This window comes from Carlito syrichta, unplaced genomic scaffold (assembly GCF_000164805.1).
Source record: "Carlito syrichta isolate Samal-C Ts95f unplaced genomic scaffold, Tarsius_syrichta-2.0.1 Scaffold303499, whole genome shotgun sequence".
NCBI classification, from domain to species: Eukaryota; Metazoa; Chordata; class Mammalia; order Primates; family Tarsiidae; genus Carlito; species Carlito syrichta.
The window spans coordinates 95,895-115,828 of record NW_007247595.1 but is presented as its reverse complement, the minus strand read 5'-3'; the positions used below and the strand labels follow the sequence as shown (position 1 = coordinate 115,828).

The following is a 19,934-nucleotide window of genomic DNA, read 5'->3' as shown; positions in this document are numbered from 1 at the left end:
TATGCCTGAAGTGCCCTCTTTGTCCCCGCCTGCCACCCAGCATCACATAACTCACTCCTCCACATTTGTATTTTCTCTAATCAACTTATCTAAAATAGCATGTGCACAAACATTCCAAAACAAGCATTCTCTTTTGTCTTTGCCTTGCTCTATTTTTCCATTTAGCACCTGACAGATCAGAGGATATTTACTATTTTGTTTATTTTTGTCTCCCACTAGAGTTTCTTCCATGAGGACCTTTGTCCCTTCATTGTTCTACCTCCAGCAGGTAGAACAGTGCCTGGCACATAGTAGGTGCTCAGTAAATATTTGTTAAATAAATGCATAGGTGAACTTGACTACTTACTATGCATGACTTTATGAAAATACCTTAATACTTTCTGCCTTACCTTACTCACATTTTAAATGAGTCTGACGCCAGCACATGCCTCAGAGGCAGTAATAAAAATAAAATGAAATAATTCATGTGAAGTCTATTTAGACCTCAACAAAAGACAATTATTGTGAGTGCAGTTATTATTCTATTCCCCTTTGTCTTAATTATTTGGAATTCCTTATTAAACTTTTAGAAAGTTTCAGTACATGCTGGGCTTTATGTATAATTTTAAGAAAAATAATTGCTTATTCTTTCATTAAAATACTGATAGCCAAGAGAAAATACTTTACTGAAATTAAAGGAATCGCTGAATGCATCAAATCCTCATTGGGGCATTTCCTGGGTCGTCCATCCAGAATCTGTCCTGAGTGAGTACGCTGCCCTTGATTCTACAAGGGAACTTTTCTTCTAACTAACCCTCACACTGCAGGACTTCTAACAAGTTCCTGACATTCTAGGCAGGAGGTAGAACTTAGCTATGAGGTCAGTAACACTCGTGTCAATTTGTTTTCTTTGGTCCTAGATTAGTCAGTCAGGCTATGCCTTAGATACCTCTGCTTCTTATTAATTTAATTTTTAGAATAAAGAGGATCCTAGATATAGTACAAGGTCCACAATTAGGTTTGCAAACCATCCTAGAAAAAGTGCTACATCCCTTGTTCCTGAATATCACTACAGTCACCTTCAATGTCCTCCCCTTGAAGGGAAGTTATGCTCCAACACCAGAGCCTAGTCCACCCATCAAAGCAGTTTTGGAACTCCTTTTCTGATATGGCCATGAGAGTTGTCATCGTCATTTGTTGAGGTCTATTAAGTTTGTGAACTTGCCATGTGAGCTTATGTTGGCAGCACCATACAAATAATTGTATGGGAACACCCTCCCTCCTCACCTGATCTGGCCCCTGATGAGTCTTTTCTTTACCCAAAGATAAAGGAAATATTGAAAGGAAGACATTTGGTGACATTCAGGATGTCAAGGGCAATATAACGATGGGTCTGATGGCCACTGCAGAAAAAGTTCCAAAATTGCTCTGATGGGCGGACTAGGTGCTGGCGTCATTGCAAGTGTGATATAGAGATAATCAGCAAGGATGTATGTAGCATTTTTTTCTGGATGAGTTTCCAAACTTAACTGTCTGATCTTGTATTATCTGATTTGTTTATTTTAAGATAAAAATGCACTTTGGCTTCCAATGATTACCATCGATAAATGTATGCACAGCCCTCTACCCTCCATGTTCCTGTGGCACCATTCGCTCTTCCACCTCATCATTGACCACAGCATGTGAGAACTGTCTCTTTGTCTCTCCATCAGAGTTTCAACCACTTGAGGGGAGAGGCCATGTCTAAGTCACATCCGTCTCGCGTCTGATCCCTGTCAGTCCAGTAGAGATGACCAATCAGTCACTACTGAAAAGGAAAACTGTGTGTGATATGATGACTAAACTGATTTTTTTCCTTTTTGTTGTCAAATTCCTAACGTTTAATATGATTTACTCTCCACTCTGACAGATGAAGAAAAAAAAAATCACAGTATTTTATGACCCTAAAAACTGTCTTCTGGGGACTCCGGCATCTATTAAAACAATTACCTGCTCAGTTTGAAACCTTCCCCAGCCACTCATAAAGCTTCCTGTAAATATCAAGAAGTTTCACTACCTTCTCCCTCAAGCTCCCATTCCTTCACTGCCTTCACAGTTCCTCAGGTAACTCTACTGGCTAGTGTCAGGCAGAAAATCTCTGAATCCACCTACAGTCTGGGGGCCATGATTAGAAAGGTCCTGCCTGCCTGGACTGAGCCAGTGTACATCTCGAAAGTGTTGGTTTATGATTTCTTGTAACTTCCATCCTCCTAAGCTGTATACAACCAAGCTACCCTTCACCCATGGTGGGCTCATGTTCTCAGGACCTCCTGGGAATGTATGCCATGGGTCTGGGTCCTCAAGTTGGCCAGAATAAACCATTCTAAAATATTTTACAGAGTTTGACATCTTTTAGTCAACAGTGATAACAAGAACACATGCCAGAACCAAATGGCCTAACGTCGAAGGTTGTCAGGGATGCTGTAGGAGCTCAGGCCAATGACTTCACTACTCTGTGCCCCATCCTTCTCCTCTGGGGAGTGGGGATACTAATAATATAGCCCTGGTAGGACTGTCGTAAGAGTTAAATAAATTAACTGAGAAATGTGAAATGCTTACAACAGTGTGCTTAATTCATGATGTATAGCATGACTGAATACCACATAAACGTTCGCTTTCATTAAACTGGAGATCCAGGTAGCCCTTTTCGGACCATAAGCGAACTAATTCCCGACCAGACGCGTCATCCTCAGCTCAGACGTTTTGCTTAGAGGAAGGTATCACACTCTTTTCCTAACGTAAATAAATAAATACCAGGGGTGGCACGTGTGTGCCTGTGACACCCCCATCCTTCTGGTGGACTTGACTCGGCCCCCAGGAAGCCACGGCCCGACAGGCTCTCCGGGGTTCACCCCGGGCATAAAGAAGTCCCTGCTACTCCTAGCCTCCTTCCCAGCTCTGGGGGCAGACCCTGAACGCTCGTGGGCAGCCAAGATGGAGATGGAGAGTGGAGGCCGGGACTGGAGACCCGAGACGCCCAAAGCCCGGCCCCGCCCGCGGCTCACCTTGTGGAACTGCGGCGGGTAGATGCGCGCGGCGCCGTGGTTCAGCAGCAGCTGGTAGCAGAGCTCGGGGCGCGCGGCGGGGCGCACGGGTGTCACCTTCAGCACGTACTGGAGGGCGGCGCAGCCGTTGATGTCCACCAGGTTGGCCTCGGCGCCCGCCTCCAGCATCATCAGCAGGAGCGCGTGGTCGCAGTTCCAGGCCGCCTTGTGCAGAGGGGACTTGAAGTCGTCGTCGCGCGCGTTGACCTCAGCGCGGCACGCCAGCAGCAGGCGGCACACGCGGTGGTGCGCCGCGCTGTACTCCTGCTCGCGGAAGCGCAGCGCCCAGTAGGCTGCGGTGGCCAGCGGCGTCTCCAGGTGCGCGTTCGGGCTGTCCACCAGCGCGCCGTGCTCCACGTAGAAGGCCGCCAGCTCCCACAGCCCGAAGTGCGCTGCGGTGTGCAGAGGCGTCTCCTCGTCCTGGTTGTTGGTCTTCAAGTTCACGTTGGCCCCTGCGGGGAGAGGAGACAGTCCTGACCGGGGGGGGGTACTCACCAGCCCTCCCTAGGAGGGGACAGATCTGTAGGGTGCTCATCGCCACTCCCTAGGGGGGGCAACAGGCCTGCAGGGTGCTTGCCAGCCCTCTCTAGGAGGGGACAGACCTGTGGGTGCTCGCCACCACTCCCTAGGGAGAGGACTGGCCTGTAGGGTGCTCCTCATCACTCTCTGGGGAGAAGGAACAGGCCTGCAGCATGCTTGTCACTGCTTCCTAGGGAGGGGACAGCCTGCAGACATGTTTACCACCACTCCCAAGGTTGCCACCCAACACTGCTCCCACTCCCAAATGTTGCCCACGCCTCTCATCACTCACCTACCTCCTGTCTCTGGGCTTGGAGGACAGCACCCCTCTGACAGCAGGACCTCTCCTGCACAGCCAGAAACGTGCCCACGGAGGAGCTTAGCGTTCCTGCTGAGGGCTGGAAGGGGCTGAATTTCAGTTCTCACCCCCAGGTGGGTTTGGAAATGCCAAAGTAACTTCTATAGTTAAATAACTCATCAGCAAAATAGCAAATATCACTAAAAGCAAGAGTTATATTGCAACCTTTGAAGTTCATCCAAGTGGCCTGAGAAATCATCAGTGGTTTTAAATATTTCACAAAATAATGTTTTTCTTCTCTTTCAAAGCAAAGAAACCTAAAAGTTTGGTGCAAGTAAACTTACATGGTATGAAAATAGCCTTTACAGTGGAATTACAGTATTGTATTGGGGCTGGCGCGTTCTCTCTCTCTCTCTCTCTCTCTCTCTCTCCCCCTCTCTCTCTCTCTTTCTTACGTGTTTGCGTGCCACTAAACTAGCCTATAGAAAGTGGTAGAGGCTAGCATAACAGAAATACTCATTGAAAGAAAATAATTTAGAGATGTAACAATTGATTTATGGTTGATAGAAAATGTTAGAAATCAGAATTTTTTTATGCTGGGAAACCTCCTTAGGAATTACTTAATCCTAACACGTATTCAACAGACCAGGTAACAGAAGGGAGTGGTATTTTTTCCTGATAGGCCAACTTGAGGAACTGAGGTTTTCCTTCTCTGCTCAATTTAATGGGGTGAATGAATGAAATGACCCTTTGGGGCCAACTCTGCAGTCAGCTCTGCTAGAAATATGTCTAGCTATTTCAAGTACAAATCTGAAGAGACTATTACTATTATCACTATTATTGTTATTTCAGTAACGAATATGTAGTAAGCACTTAACCACATACAACATTCTGAGTTCAATATTTTCACACATTCCCTCACTGAATCTCCCCAACATGCCTCTGCAGTTGGTGCAGATTTCAATCTTAATTTCACAGATGAAGAAATGTGTGTTGAGCTTAATAACTGGTCAAAAGTACATCCAGCTACCGAGCAGCAGAACTGAAGTTTGAAAACTGACAGCTTGGTGTCACCATTCCTTATTACTGTTCTTTTCAACTTCATTATTATTTTTCTGGAGAAAAATGTTTCTGTATTTTACTCTCTTTTGGTACATGAGTACTAGAAAGTAGCAGAAAAGTAACCCTGGATTTGTTGTTGTTGTTGTTGTTTTTAATAAATCTGCTCACAGTGTATTTCTCCTTTATGGCCTTCATGACACTCCTGATCTAAGAAACATGCTTGAGAAGGGCAGTGCCTGACATGTGCTCAGCATCCCATACAAAATCAATCCCTGGGGAGGGCCCCGAGAGCACACCACTCTGTAAACACTGAGACCAGCAGTATTTCTAGTGTGCAGAGAGCAGACTGGTAGCCAAAGGTCATCTTGCACAGAGCTGTTCGTGGTCCTTAGCATGCTGCTGGGGACAAGTCTTGGTCAGGTCTCCTTTCAGGTCGGCTCCTCTGTTCTCTGGAGTGACATGGAATGAGCCAGAAGGTCTTTCCGAAAGCCCTGTGCAGTGTCACTTCAGACACTGGAGAATCAAAAGATCAGGATGAAATGTGTACAGGCCACACATTTGGAACAAACCACATCTTTTATTTCTTAATGCTCTTGGACATCTACAATTGATCCTCGACCTCCTGGTACAACTAAACATGTTGCATAGCTTTCTGTTCTGAATAGGAGCCCCTTATGCTTATACTTGAATTATGTCTTCCAGTGTAACTTTTTCACAGGATATATAAAGTAGGATGATTGGACTGCTTTTTGATTTTAGATTTTGTGATTTATTCAAGAAATTAGAGACCAGAGACACACATTCTTGGAAAGTGTTGAAACTATTTTTGATGTGAAAATATAATATATTGGTTTCCAAGAGTGGTCGTAACAAAATTTCACATACTGGGTAACTTGAAATAACAGAAGTACATTCTTTGCTGTTCTGGAGAATCAAGGTGTCCAGGATTGGTTCCTCTGAGGACTTTGAGGAAGCCCAGTCTTATAGCTCCCTCCTAGCTTCTGGTGGTGGCAAGCTGCTTCCTTGGCTTATAGACATCTCACCCCATCTCTGCCTCTGTTGTCATGTGGTCATCTCTGTGTCTGTCTTTATACAGCCATCTTCTTATAAGGACAGTGGCCATACTGCAATAGAGCATACTGCAATAGAGGTCTACTCTACTCCAGCATGACTTGAGGATGATCTAAGTAATTCTATCTGCAGCCACCCAATTTCCAAACTAATTCACATGCTGAGGTATTGGAGATTGGGGCTTTAATATGTTTTGTGTGTGTGTGTGTGTGTGTGTGTGTGTGTGTGTGTGTGTGTGTGTGTATGTGTAGGCAGGACATACTTCAACCCATGACATGTATTTCTTAGCTTATAAAAATTTACACATACAAGGGCTGGGCATGGTGACTCAAACCTGTAATCCCAGCACTTTGGGAGATCAAGGTGAGAGGATTGCCTGAGTCCAGGATTTCGAGATTAGCCTGGGCAACTTGGTGAGACCTGGTCTCTACAATAAATCAAAAAAAAATTAACTGGGCATGATAGCGCATGCCTGTGGTTCCAGCTACTTTGATGACTGAGGCAGAAGAATCACCTGAGCCCAGTAGGTTGAAGCTGTGGTGGCTGTGAGCGTGCCACTTCATTCTAGCCTGGGCAACAGAGAGAGACTCCGACTCAGGAAAAAAATACACACACACATACACACACACACAGCTTTAAACATGATTGCAAAGTCATCACCCTTGTAAACGCGCAGTCAGGAAATCAGACCCTCCTCCACAGAGGAACCCAGGGTCCTGCCTACCATCTCCCCATCCTACACCTCCCTCCCACCCGGGAGAAGCTGTTATCTCGGCTACTGGGATAATCAGGCCTGTGCATTTATTTAGTTTAATCACTTTTGTACCTAGGTGCAAACAAAATAGTTTAGTTTCCTTACTTGTTGAACTTTGAATAACTGGAATCATCCACACGTAGTCTTTTGTGACTCTCTTCTTCCATCTAACGTTGTGTTGGTAAGAATAGTCTGTATTGTAAGGTCAACTCTCATCTGCTCGTTTTAGCACATCTGTCTCCCAGTACAAGAAAACTCTGATGTCGTCCTTCCACTAGAGATAGACATGTCCCATCTCAGACTTTCTTGAGCACTGCAGCCATGAGCATCCTGGGCGTCTCTGTACCCTGGTACTTATGTGCAGGGGTTTCTCTGGGTCCTGCATTATGAGTGGAATTGCTGGGTCATTGAGGTGCATTACTTCAGCTTCCTCGAGGCATGTCAAGCAAGCGGTTGTACACTCCAGCAGGCTGTGAGTGGGGGCACTCGCGCCATTAATGCGTTCAGTCTGCTTAGCTGTAGCCAATCTGACGGGTGCATAGAGGTACCAGTATATGATATTCTTGCTATTTTGGTAGTAAAAAATGGTCTCAGCTTTTTGAAAATCCAAATGTATTTGATTCCTACTGCTTGAACACTTTCTCTGTAATTACTAACTAGTGGTATTACTTCTTTTGTTAATTTCCAATTTTAGTTAATTGTCTCTTGATAAATGGAAAAAACTTTCTGCTTTGTTTGCATTTTGATGAGCTATTCATTAAGATGCAATCTTATGCTATCATAATCACTATAAAGTTCTTACAGCTTATTTTAATTTTTCCTGAATACAGTGCTGTTGAAATGAACTAAATCAGTTAATAAAATCAAATTGCTAACAAAATAATAATATTAACCAGCTTACTCCATTTTGTTGAAAACTTTCATCTTAGTTACCTGCCTGACCTAAGAATCAATGCCTACGTGTGATTACAGTAACGTTCCCATTACCGCAGACTCCCAGCTTTGTCTCCTTTGGGCAGGTTGTGCTGATCATTTCCTGCTGACTGTTACAAAACTCCTTAGCCATAAGTTCCATGTAATTATATGCTTTGTTATCTAAAATCAAATGTTACGCCTTATATTCTGTTAGTAACCTAACCAAGGTGACTCCATTGTGTAATAATTCTTCTTCTTTGTCTCTATGCAACTACCTTAAATGATATCTTAATGGCAGAACTCCAGGGACTTTCTGGACACTGGCTATACCTAGGACATAAATTAATCAAAGCTCCCTAACAATCAAAAGTTCCCATTTTGGTTGCCAAGTTGTTAGTTAATAGTTGCTATGGTCACTAAGTTACTACGTAGCCAATACTGCAAATTTTGCCTATAAAAGCTTGTCACAAACTGCACCAATTTGTCAAGAGTTATTTTTCCTGGCAGTTGCCTGCTCTTGACCCGCGCATTAATAAAGCTCTAATTAATTAGACTCAGCTTGCTGGCATGACTTCCTCGCTTACTCGGTCATAACAGTGCTACCTTTTAGTTAGTCACATTTTCCTTTGTCTTTTTCCTTTATGAGAATGCCCTCTAACCCTCTCAGAGGTGAGTAACAATCCAAATTAAGTATAATCTAGTCTGTAAATAATTTTTTAAAAACGATGTTTAATATTTGATTCATCTGAACAATATTTTGGTGTGCACATTGAACTATGTTAAATTTAACCTATTTAACATGCTAACTATGTTAACTTAGGAAGAATTGACTTTCTTACAATATGGAGTCTTTCTACACAGAAATACGATCTTTTTCTGTAAAAGGTTTTCCTTACCTTTCTGTAAACTCCACGCTCTAGAAAAAAATTGCAGCAATTTTCATTCTAGTTAAGCAGAGAAAATTATTTCTGGGGTAAAGTAACTTTGAATGAGAGAAGGTCCTTCGTGAAACTTTTTTACGCGAAGGTCTCCAGAAGTCATCTGGAATGGTAGCAAACAGGACAGACAAAATTTAAATTCACTCTGTGTGATAGACAACAAGGAATTTTCAAAGAAGTCAGGGGTCTGTGAGTGTCGAAAATAGGACAAAGAGGAGAGACAGGATACAAATTTGAACAGAAAGGGTGGGGCCCAAGGGAAACTTCCAGAAGCCAGGATGGTAGAAACCTTAACATATAGTGAATTTCTGTGAATTTTTCAATAAAAATTATAGATGTGGAGAAAAGGGAGCACTTATACACTGTTGGTGGGAGTGTCAGCTAGTACAACCTCTATGGAAGTCAGTGTGATGATTTCTCAAAAAGCTAAAAGTAGGTCTACCATTTGATCCAGCAAGCTCCTACCAGGCATCTACCCTAAGAAACAGAGGTCACTATATAAAAAATAGATCTGCACTCGGGCTGTCATTGTGGCTCAATTGCAAAGATGTGGAATCAACCTAAATGCCCATCAACCAGTCAATGAATCATGAAAATGTGGTATCTATACACTGAGGAATATTATTCAGCTGTCAAAAAGAATGAAATAATGTTTTTTGCAGCAACTTGGATGGAAATGGAGACCCTCATTCTAAGTGAACTAACACAGGAATGAAAAACCAAACACCGCATGTTCTCACTTCTAAGTGGGAGCTAAACTAAGGATCTGAAAAGGCACAGAGAATGGTATGATGGCTCAGAAGGGGGTAGGAGGATAGATGAAAAATCAATCACCTATCAGGTCCAATGTGCACAGGTGGGAGTGGCAGATGCACTCACAGCCCAGACTTCTTCACCATTATGCAATGCATCCAGGTAACCAAAACTATCTGCACCCCTTAAAGCTAGTGAAATGCTTTTAAATCTCTGCTGAATGTCTCCTGTTCTGCCCTATGGTGTGACGGTTTGCTTTCAGGGTTCCCATCTGACAGCATTCTTTTCATGAAGACTAGTTGTGAAACCTCACATTTGCCCCCCCCTTTTTTTTCAAGCCCAGTTGTCAGGTGGGCTAAACAACGGTGGTCAGCCTTCACTGTGCCTCCCCCTGCCAGGCCTCACCCCTCCCACAGGCTGCAGGGCAGCCCTCAAATCCCCAAATTCTGCTGCAGCCAGCAGCTGCAGAAGGGCAGGAACAGGGGCAGGGCTCCATCCTCCACAGAAGCTGTCACCCCTCCACCCTCCCAGACTTAGGAAACCCACATCCCACTGCCTAAGCCTCCACCCCTGCCCCTGCCACCGTCCCGGGGGGGGCGGGTCTTGATTTCTTGAAGATCCTGTGTGGTGAGAGATGGGGCTGGGAGGGAGGCCCAACCCAGGTCAGTGCTTCCCAGTCTCACAGACTTGTCCTTCCTAGGTGGCAAGGATGTCTATGGGGAATATCACCTATCTTCGCACATAATTGTTTAAAAGGCATAGATGGCCCTGGTACACATAGCCAGGCAATATTATAATTGTTGTATATCATGCAAATAAATTACAATGATGTGGTGAGAAATTCAATGTTGGTATTTGAGAAAGGCTATTCTAGATATCATAGTGAAGTAGTGATTTGCTTGAACCCCTATGTGAAATTTGAACAGCTACCTATTCAAACTGATTCTGGTGTTTTGTACTGTAATTCAAACACCATAAGCATCATTGCTATGATGAATGGCATTCCAAACTCAGACAAATTCTCAGGCAAGTTCTGAATAAATCAGAGTTCAACCGCACCTTGATTTGTAACCATAGTTGCATTTCTGGAAATGTTCATCTTTATCTAAAATTCAAAAGTATTTTCCGTTTATGTAAAACAGAATTAGATTAGAACTCCATTGTTTTACTTCATCAAAATATCTATTATTACATCAGCACCAAATCTAAGTTTTTTAAATAAGTTATTGAATTTTCAAGCATAGAGGAAATTCCAGAAAATATTATAACAGACACCGACATATCATACCCATTCTTGAAATAAATTAGATTTTGCCATATTTGCTTTAGTTTTTATTTTTCCTAAGGGAATTTTTTTTACATAAAGTCTAGTTCTTTTCTCCTTTCTCTCCTCCTTTTCTTTCTCCACAGAAATTACTATTTTAGAATTAATACTTGTCATTGTTTGGTAAATTTTTGATCTTTTACTATTCATATGTACATGCATAAAAATATACATTATTTTGTGTGTTTAAAAACGACATAAATTCCATTCACTTTTGCAACCTGTTTTTGTCAGTCACATTATGTTTTTGAGTGGAGAACTGATATGTTTATTTCAACTGCTGAACAGAATTATTCTGTATAATTAAACTACAACTTAGCTCTTCCTTTACTAAGGATGGTAAAGTTGTTTTACCCTTTCCTCAATAGCAAATACCTTTCAAAGTGTGCAGTAGTTATCTGAGAGGGTGAAATAGAATTACTGAGAGGTAACATGAAAATTTCCAACCATGTTAAAGTACATGAATTGGTGGTTGTGTCAACTTATTTGTCCATCAGTAGAGTTTAAAGGTTCAAAGTCATTCCCAACACTTGATACTCTCAAGCCTTTAAATATACGCCAACTAGATGGTATAAACTGGTATTTTTATTTAATTTGCATTCCCCTGGTTACCAGTAGAGTGTATTTTCATATATTTACAGGACACAGAATCTTACTTGTAAAAATTGCCCATTCATAGCTTCTGCCCGTTTTTCTTGTTTATTTGCAAGATGTATAAAAGTTTATTGTGAGGGAAATTACAACAACTTTATGGAAGGCAAAGGACCTAATTAAATGGAAAGTTTTACTACGTTCATGGATAGAACGACTTGTTATTTTAAAGATGGCAATTATTCCTGAATTAATCTATAAATTCAATGCAATTCAAACTTTTTTTAAACAAAATTTGCAGAGAGCAAAAAGAACAAATCATTTTTTTACAAAAGAATAAGATGGAAAGAAGAGACAGTAAAGAAGGGGCATTTACCTGACCAGATAGCAAAACAAAGTATAATTAAAATAGTGCAGTATTGATATATGGAGCAACAGCTAGACCAATCAAATAGAACATAGAGCCTAGAGACAGATCTACTTATAAAGTGTGTGTAATGACAATTGGGTCACTGGGGAAACAATGGACAACTTCATAGAGGCGTTAGAGCCAAAGAGAGTATTGCAAAAGCACAAATTATAAGTGTGGTGTGTGGGGGTAAGAGTGGGGGAAGGGAGTGCGTGCTTCGTGTCAGATACATTACAAGCAGGTGAAAAGCTAAATCACAGACTTCTAGCCTAAAAGAGTTGGAGTAGACAGGAATGGGCAATGCTCCGTACTTGGTCACTGTGTCTCGAGTATGCATCCTAATCATGTCTCATTTTCCAACTGATTTACATGGGATGGGACAAGCCTGTCCCAAGCTTCTACTAGAACTGTTAGATCCAGGGTTTGTATTAGATCTGAAACACCAGAGTGTAGTGTTTTTGATTTCCCTGCTAGTTTGGCTTGTTATTGCTGTTGCATGGCTCAGCCTTTCAGCTGGAAGGAATGAAGTGATCAACTGCGTTGAGTTCTGTTCCTACTCCCTCGATCTCATTTCCTCAAACGTCTGCAGCGAGCTGCCCCTTACCTTGTCAGGGCAAGCGCCCCCTGCTGGGGATACACTCTCAGAATTCAGAGTCCCTTCAAGGTTGTCCCCCGTCATTGACTATAGTGCCCCGCACTGAGATTTGCTATTTTATTTGAGGTATATCTAATTTTAGATTTTTTAATTAATTTTGCTGAGAACCAAGCTTACCCATTCCATCTCCAAACAAATGCATGTTTTTGAACAAGGAATTTTTTCTTCTACTTCGTTTTGAAATTTCAGTGATATGCAAAAAGAGCACTTTAGGTACTGAAAACTACAAAACCTTTTTCTGCCTAAAATGTTCACCACCCAATTATCAAGTTGCAGTCATTGCTAAGAAAGCCCCTCACAATATTTTTAAAACTCCAGTCCTCAGATGCATGAATGAGAACATGGTAAATTACCCATGGCTTTCTTAACATCATCTTAAAAAATTACATTTTTCTCAGAAAAAGTATTAAGACAGAGTGAAAAGGTCACAGTCTCACTAATTATGGTGGCCTGCAATGTTTGAGAACTCAAGGGAACTTGCAGAAAATATTATCACGGTTTAAGAGTAAGGATTTGGAAAGGAATTTGGTTCGATTTACTAACTTCAGGTAGAAGGATAGAATCCTCATTAGTTGTTAGTTGTATCTGAGATATTCGATTTTTGTTAGTTTATACCTGGTCTCATCAACTGGAACTGCACCTGCCTCAGTTCAAAACCAAGCTGGGTTGGTGTCAGCTTCTGTGCAGGTAGAAGACAGCATGCTTGTTCAATATTCTTTTATGAAAACATTAACAGTGTCTGGTATTTTTTGAGCACTCGCTGAAAGTTCTGCATGTATTGTCTTGCTTATTACTATCAGAACAAATTATTTAGAAACATCAATTATTCAAAGGTTAGAGCTCATTTTTCCTGTTCAGGGCTTTTCATTTTCTGTGTGTTCAGAAATTGTTTTTCACGTCTGCTTCTTTGTTAAGGATGCAATTTTGTACAGTGTCAAGTTTGTTATGAACTGTCACCAAAGCATATTTTCAGCCGGCTGCTTTGTTCAAGCTTCAAATGTGCCCTTTCAATCTATGTTCTATGGTAAATGTATTTTCTTATATCTTCCAAGGTCATGTTTCCAATGAAATATTGAATAAAATGCCACTTCCCATAAGTCCCCATTTCTCTATTACTTACCTTCTCTAGGGGTTGGAGTTGAGAACTGCCTTCTAGATCAACAAGCACCATTACGCCCTTGCTCTTGTGGACCTCCTCCTTGAAGAGTTATGTCACCCGATGAGATCAGTCTTTATTCCTTTTCAGCCATTATGTTGATGCATAAGTTCATAGTGTTTGTTCTTGGCATGGCAACACTGCGGTGTTGAGAGTGTATCATTTGTCATTTGGAGTGACAATGTTGTGCTTGCGAATACGCCTTGCATTTTGCAGATTTAAAGAAAGTGAATGCTATTTGTGGACGAAAGGAAATGGAGTGTCAACTGGGAAAAAACGAACCTTCAGACATCTTCTGCGTGAGTTAACAGAGGAGTGAAGGCAGTGGAGGTGGCTCGAGAAGTTTGTGTCATGTGCGAGGAGAATGCCATAGGGGAAAGCATGGCAAGAAGACGGTGTTGTCATTTCAAAAAGGGCTACTCTGACCAGAGTTATTCTCCACATTCAGGAAGGCCATCGGGCTTTGACGAAGACCATTTAAGCACTTTAATCCACAACGATCCATGTCGATCAACCCAAGAATTGGCAACTGTGATAAACTGTGACCAGTCAACTATAATGTGATATTTGCATTCCATGGGCAAGAGAAAAATGCTACAAATTCATGCATCAACCCAATATTTTTTTCAAAACAACAACATTTTATAACACTTTGAAATTAGAATTTTCCATGTGAAGTCCTTTGGCAGCACAGTCATGGCTCTTCACTCACAGGTTGTCTGTGGAAGCAACCCAATCTTATAAACTCCCTGTATCTAACAAACCCCCTGTATCTCTGGCATTTTCACTGTAGACACTTCTTTTATGCATTTATTTTTGTAATTACCTGTGTCCTGACATCATCCTGCAAAGCCTTTGTGACTGACCCATCCAGCTCACTTGCACCTACAATTCCTAAACCTTCTGGGCAGATTGCATCACATTACTCCAAATCCCACTGGCCCTTCCCGCAGGAAATTCCCTGTTCTAGGTTTCCCCATCTCTACTCTGTTGGACTGAGTTTGAGTTGCACACTCTCATCTCTACCTTACCCTGAGCTAGGTTCTTCATCTCTTCTTTGAGTGTCGATATAGTCTAACTTTTCCCTAGGTTAGGATTGAATCTGGGTAAACTGAATCATACTGTTGCAACAACACTCAACCCTCAGTGGCTTGAAGCAACAGAAGTTTATTTCTCACTGTCACTCACAGTAAGAACACAAGGCACACTGTGGTTTCAGGTGGCAATCCAGAACCTACCTCCCCTGTTCACCTCCCAGGAAGCTGAGTCGTCTGTCTCACAGCTTCATCCGCTTTACCTGAGGTCTGCCCTCGACCACAGCACCACTGGGAGAAGCAGGCTTTTCACTGCCTATGCCTGGAAGCAACTCTTACTTCTTTTGTTCTCGCTGTTGGATAGAAAGCTATATATCGGCTGCAATGAAGGGCATATAGAAAGTGTGGCTTTCTATGTGTCTGAAGAGGAGAGAACCAGGGACAGGTAGACACTAGTTATTTCTACCACAGCCAAACTGAGCTGAGTTTCTGTGGGTTGCAGTGAAACAAACAAACAAACAAAAAGCACTGACTGCCTCAGTGCCTACATTTACCTTCTCCCTGTCATTTTAGGAAAGAGAGGGCTCTCCTCCATTCAAGACCAGCACCTCCATCTCTTGATGGCTGGCCCGACAGTGACAAGCTGCTCCATGACCAATCCTCCACACTGTCTGTCCACAGCCTCCTGTCCTGATGCTGCCATCACTGTGCACACATGTGAGCATTTCCCAACTCTATCCTCACAGTTAGATACCCTCCAATTTCTTTCAGTCTCCTTTTGGCCAAGCTTTTGGAGGTGTAGTCTCTGCTTTCTGTACCCACGTTCTCACTGCCTGTCCATGCCTCCGTCCATCAGGCCTGCCTCTGTCCCCATCACTCCACAGGAACCACTCTGACAAAGGTCCCAGCATCGTCCAGCTAATCATTCCCATCCACGTTCTCCAACCTTCATGGTGCCACATCCCTCTGCTTGCCACATAGAATGGTGTTGAAGATTTGCTCCTTGACATTCTCTTCTTTTCCACAAACGTGAGTGTACTTTTCTCCCACTTAGGTCACTCCCTATGCTTCTATGCTTCCCCTTCCCATTGTCTCTTCTTGAAATGTTGTGTTTCACCCTCGGTGTTATCACTTGCTACCTGTGTTTCTTATCTACACAACCTCCTTGAGCAAGCATAACCACTCTTAATTTTATTTCTGAACAGACAACTCTCAAAATTATATGACCAGTTTTACATATGATAAAGGACTTGGATCTACAATGTCTAAAGAACTATTACACATCAATTGTGAAAAGACAAATAACCTAATGTAAAAATGGGTGAAGTATATGAACAGGCATTTCTACAACATGCAAATGATTAATAACCACATGAAAAGGTGTTCAATGTCATTAGCTTTCATGGAAATGCAAGTCAAAATTGTAGTTTTATGCCACTTCATATCCAATAGGATGGTGATGATTTTTTTAAAAAAAGACATAATAACAATAGTTACTAAAAACATGGGAAAATAGGACTCCTCATATACTCATGGTAAGAATGTAAAATGATGCAGCCACTTTGGAAAGCAATACTGCAGTTCCTCAAAAAACTGGACAGTGTTACCATGTGACCCAGCAATTCCAGCATTTCTAACGTTCCCAGGTATATTTCCAAGAGAAATGAAAACATGCCCACACAAAAACTTGTACCTAAATGTTCATAGCAGCATTAATTATAGTAACCCAAGAGTAGAAACCACTCAAATGTCCATAAACTAATGAATGGATGAATAAAATGTATATCCACACAATAGAATATTATTCATCAATAAAAAGGGATGAAGAACTGATATAGTGCTTTATTTCATTGTTTTAAGAAACAGTGAAAGCCTTATGCAAAGTGAAAGAAACCAGTTACAGAAGACCACTTATTGCATGATACTATGTATACCGAAAAGTCCAGACTAGATGCGTACATAGAGACAGAAAGTGGGCTCATGGTTTCCCGGGTGCAGGCACATGAGGAACACAGGAGGTGATTAGGCTAGCATGTGTTGCATGCTGGGTAGTGAAGCGCTCTAACGTTTATGTGGTGATGACTGCTTAAACAAGTATTCACCAAGTTTCCATTCTGTACCATCTACTATTCCAGGCTCTGGAAATGCCATAGTAAATCAGACAGACAATGTCACTAACTACATGGAGTAAAGATGATGGACAAAAAGACTGACTCACACACAGGTGATAAAGAAAGAATAAACCCAGGCAGGTGATGCAAGGTGGTGAGGAAAGAGGATGACATGTTTCACATAAGCCCTCTCTGAGGATGTGACATTTGTGCCCAAAGCAGTGAACCAGTTGAAGATCATAAGAATGGCTTTACTAGCAAAGAAAGGTTCTGAGACAGAAACGAGACTGATGTGTTCAAAGAACACAAAAAAGAAAGACCCAAGGAAGTAAGGAGCAGAGGGATGGTAGGAGATAACACTTGTGAGGCAGCCAAAGTTAGAGAAAGGCAGGCCAGGGAGGTCACAGAAAAGGTGCAGGCTGTATTCTAAGTGTGATGGCACCATCAGGAGGGACGTGACCTAATTGGCCTTGTCAAAGGTTCCTCTGGCATGCCGTGTGGAGGCCAGACCACAGAAGAGGAAGCAGGAAGTAGTTGGATGTCTACAGTCATAGTCCAGGAAGAGGTGATGTGGTTTGGGGCAGGGGGCAGGTGCCTTGGTCAGATTCAGAAGAGATTTTGATGGCATTGACAGGTCTTGCTATTGGGAAACCTGAGGTCTGAAGGGATGTGAGGACACAAAGAAACTTCCAGGCTCTTGGCCTGAGCCCCTGGAGGAGCAGAAGCATTGTTCATGGAGATTAGGGTGTTGGAGAGCACAGAGGCAGGGGTGGAAGACAGTTCCATTCTGGACATGGTAAGTTTGAGAGGATTGCTAACCCACCAGTGGAGACCACTTGTACATAGTTGGGTAGGCGAGTCTGGAGACTGGGGGAGAGGGCAGGTTGGAGACACACATCTGGACATTAACATCAGTTGATGATATTTGAAGTCTTGGGGCCAGATGGGCTCTCCCGGGTTTGAGCTTAGACTGGAAAAGGATGTCTTCAGCTGAGTCCTGGGACTTGCCAACATTTAAACACAGAAAAGCATGGCAGGTGCAGCAAATTAGACTGAATAAAGGTCAGTGAAGAAGTGGAAAATAGCTAGGCTTTATAAATGCTACTAAACTAAACGATTGGCTGGGCACAGTGGCTCACATCTGTAATCCTGGCACTTTGGGAGGCCAAGACGGGAGGATTGCTTGAGCCTAGGAGTTCAAGACCAGCCTAGACAACATCTCTACAAAAAAAATTAAAAATTAGTCAGACATGGTGGTATGCATCTGTAGTCCCAGTTACACAGGAAGCTGAGATTGGGGGATCGCTTGAATTCAAGAGGTCAAGGCTGCAGTGGGCCATGATTATGACATTGTTCTCCAACCTGGATGACAAAGTAAGACCCCAACTCAATGACAACAAAAATAACTAAACTCTTTGACTCTTGATCTGTTCTCATGACAAGTTTCTTCTTTAACAGCTACTTGTATTTTGTTAACCATGTCGAAAACAGGAAGTAAATATCACAAACTATTTCCCTCTGTCTCCTGAAGCAAATCTTTTTCATATCAAAACATATCTGCCAACTCCTCAGAATATTGCTTCTCATCCACTGGGAGATGGAAATTTTTTTATAGAGCCTATGTTTATTTATCAGTTTGTTTATTTTTAATTTGCTCAACCTTAAAGAAAAGATAACTTTCTCGACATTCTTTTGGAGAAACACTGAGATGCAGGCACTGAGCTCAGTCACCTTATATTTATTTTATTTTTTATCTTTTTAATTCCAAAAAAACCATTGATTAAAATTTAGCCAAGTAACCATTGATAAGACCAAATAACTCAGACTTTGGAAGATGTTCCATTATTAGACTATGTTGAGCTAATCTTGCTGGGCTCATGAAGTCAGACCATATCTTAAGGCTAGGAAGGTGTTTTCACTGAAGGAAATGAATGCTGCTATTATCACTCAACTGAAAAAGAGCTTAATCTCGAGAAAGTTTTTTAAAAGGCTACAAGTTTAAAGAAAATGAATAAGAACTTCTTCCACTTGGAGAGAAAATTCCATTTTCCTGGACTCAGAACAAGGAAGCCTGGACCAATGCCAGGGGTGGTAGTGTGTGCCTGGCTGCCTGGAGGCAGGACTAAAGTGAGATGAGGAGACAACGAGTGGGAAGAAGAGTGATGTACACATGGCACTGGGTCAGCAGAAACCAATAGCATGAGCAAATATTAGTCAAGCAGCAGCGGACTTCCCCTTTTCAGTGGCAACAACAGCAAGAGCAGGGATGACAGAGTCCACCTCTTGAGCAGCCAGCATCCATGACCAGGACAAAGCCCACCCCTCTAGCTGCCAGCATCTGTGACCAAGAATGAAAAATCCTTTGATGCAGAGGCAGTATCTGGGTCCTCTCCACAACCAGTGGCTTCTAGGAAGGACAGCTGCTTGAGCAGAGGTTGTCTCTGCTGAGGATTCAGAGCAGGAAGGGGCACCTGGAGAAAGACTCCCTGCTAACACAAGATGTGGAAGGTCACAGCTGTCTCTTATGAGGGTACCCAGGGGTGGTGCAGTCTGTGTCCCAAGCTGGTGAGACTAAGGCTTGGCGACCTGAAGATCTGGAACTGCACCCCAGGTGAATGGCAGAGGGATGCCATTTTTGCCAGTCCCCTCTGCATTCTTGCCTTTATCTCAGTCCATTGTCTCCTTAGGTCTCATTTCAACTTTGGATAGAACCAGCAGAGGTCTTCAAAATTTCTGTGATCTTGCAGAAGGGCCATTTTAGAGTTATTCTCCCCTGAGTTGTTAGAGTAACATTCCCTCTCTGCCAGGTCAGGGTATTTTTTTTGGACTCATTTGCACCCTCTCCATCATTGATACATCTGGAAGATGGGTAGTGATGAACAATCTGAGAGTACAGTATCCTTTCTCATGCCTTACATGCTGCATGCTGGGAGTTGTACTCTCAGTGACTATAGACAGATACAGAAGTTAAGGGTAGGGAAAATTTATGTACTCCAAAGTCAGACACTGAATATGTGAGTCAACCTCTTCCTCTAAGTCTTGGGGGAACCTCCTGAGTCAGCCTCTAAGTCTTGAGTCCACCTCTTCCTCTGGGTCTTGGGCAAACCTCTCAGGTCAACCTTTAACTCTTGAGTCACCATCTCCCTCTAAGTCTTGGGGGGAGTCAATCTCTAAGTCTTGAGTTAACCTATCCTCTAATATTTGGGATGACCTCTCAGGTCAACCTCTAAGTCTTGAATTAACCTCTTCCTCTAGGTCTCGGAGAACCTGTTGAGTCAACCT

The 19,934-nt window shown here is 42.5% G+C and overlaps 1 protein-coding gene across 1 annotated transcript in view; it reads right to left on the bottom strand.

The window, feature by feature from the left end:
- ASB4 (ankyrin repeat and SOCS box containing 4) overlaps positions 1-19,934 on the bottom strand; it is a 54,713-nt gene that overhangs the window by 10,115 nt on the left and 24,664 nt on the right. Inside the window, exon 3 of the mRNA XM_008058591.1 lies at positions 3,024-3,514. Within this exon, the coding sequence (XP_008056782.1) occupies positions 3,024-3,514 (491 nt within the window). The remainder of the gene's footprint in view (positions 1-3,023; positions 3,515-19,934) is intronic.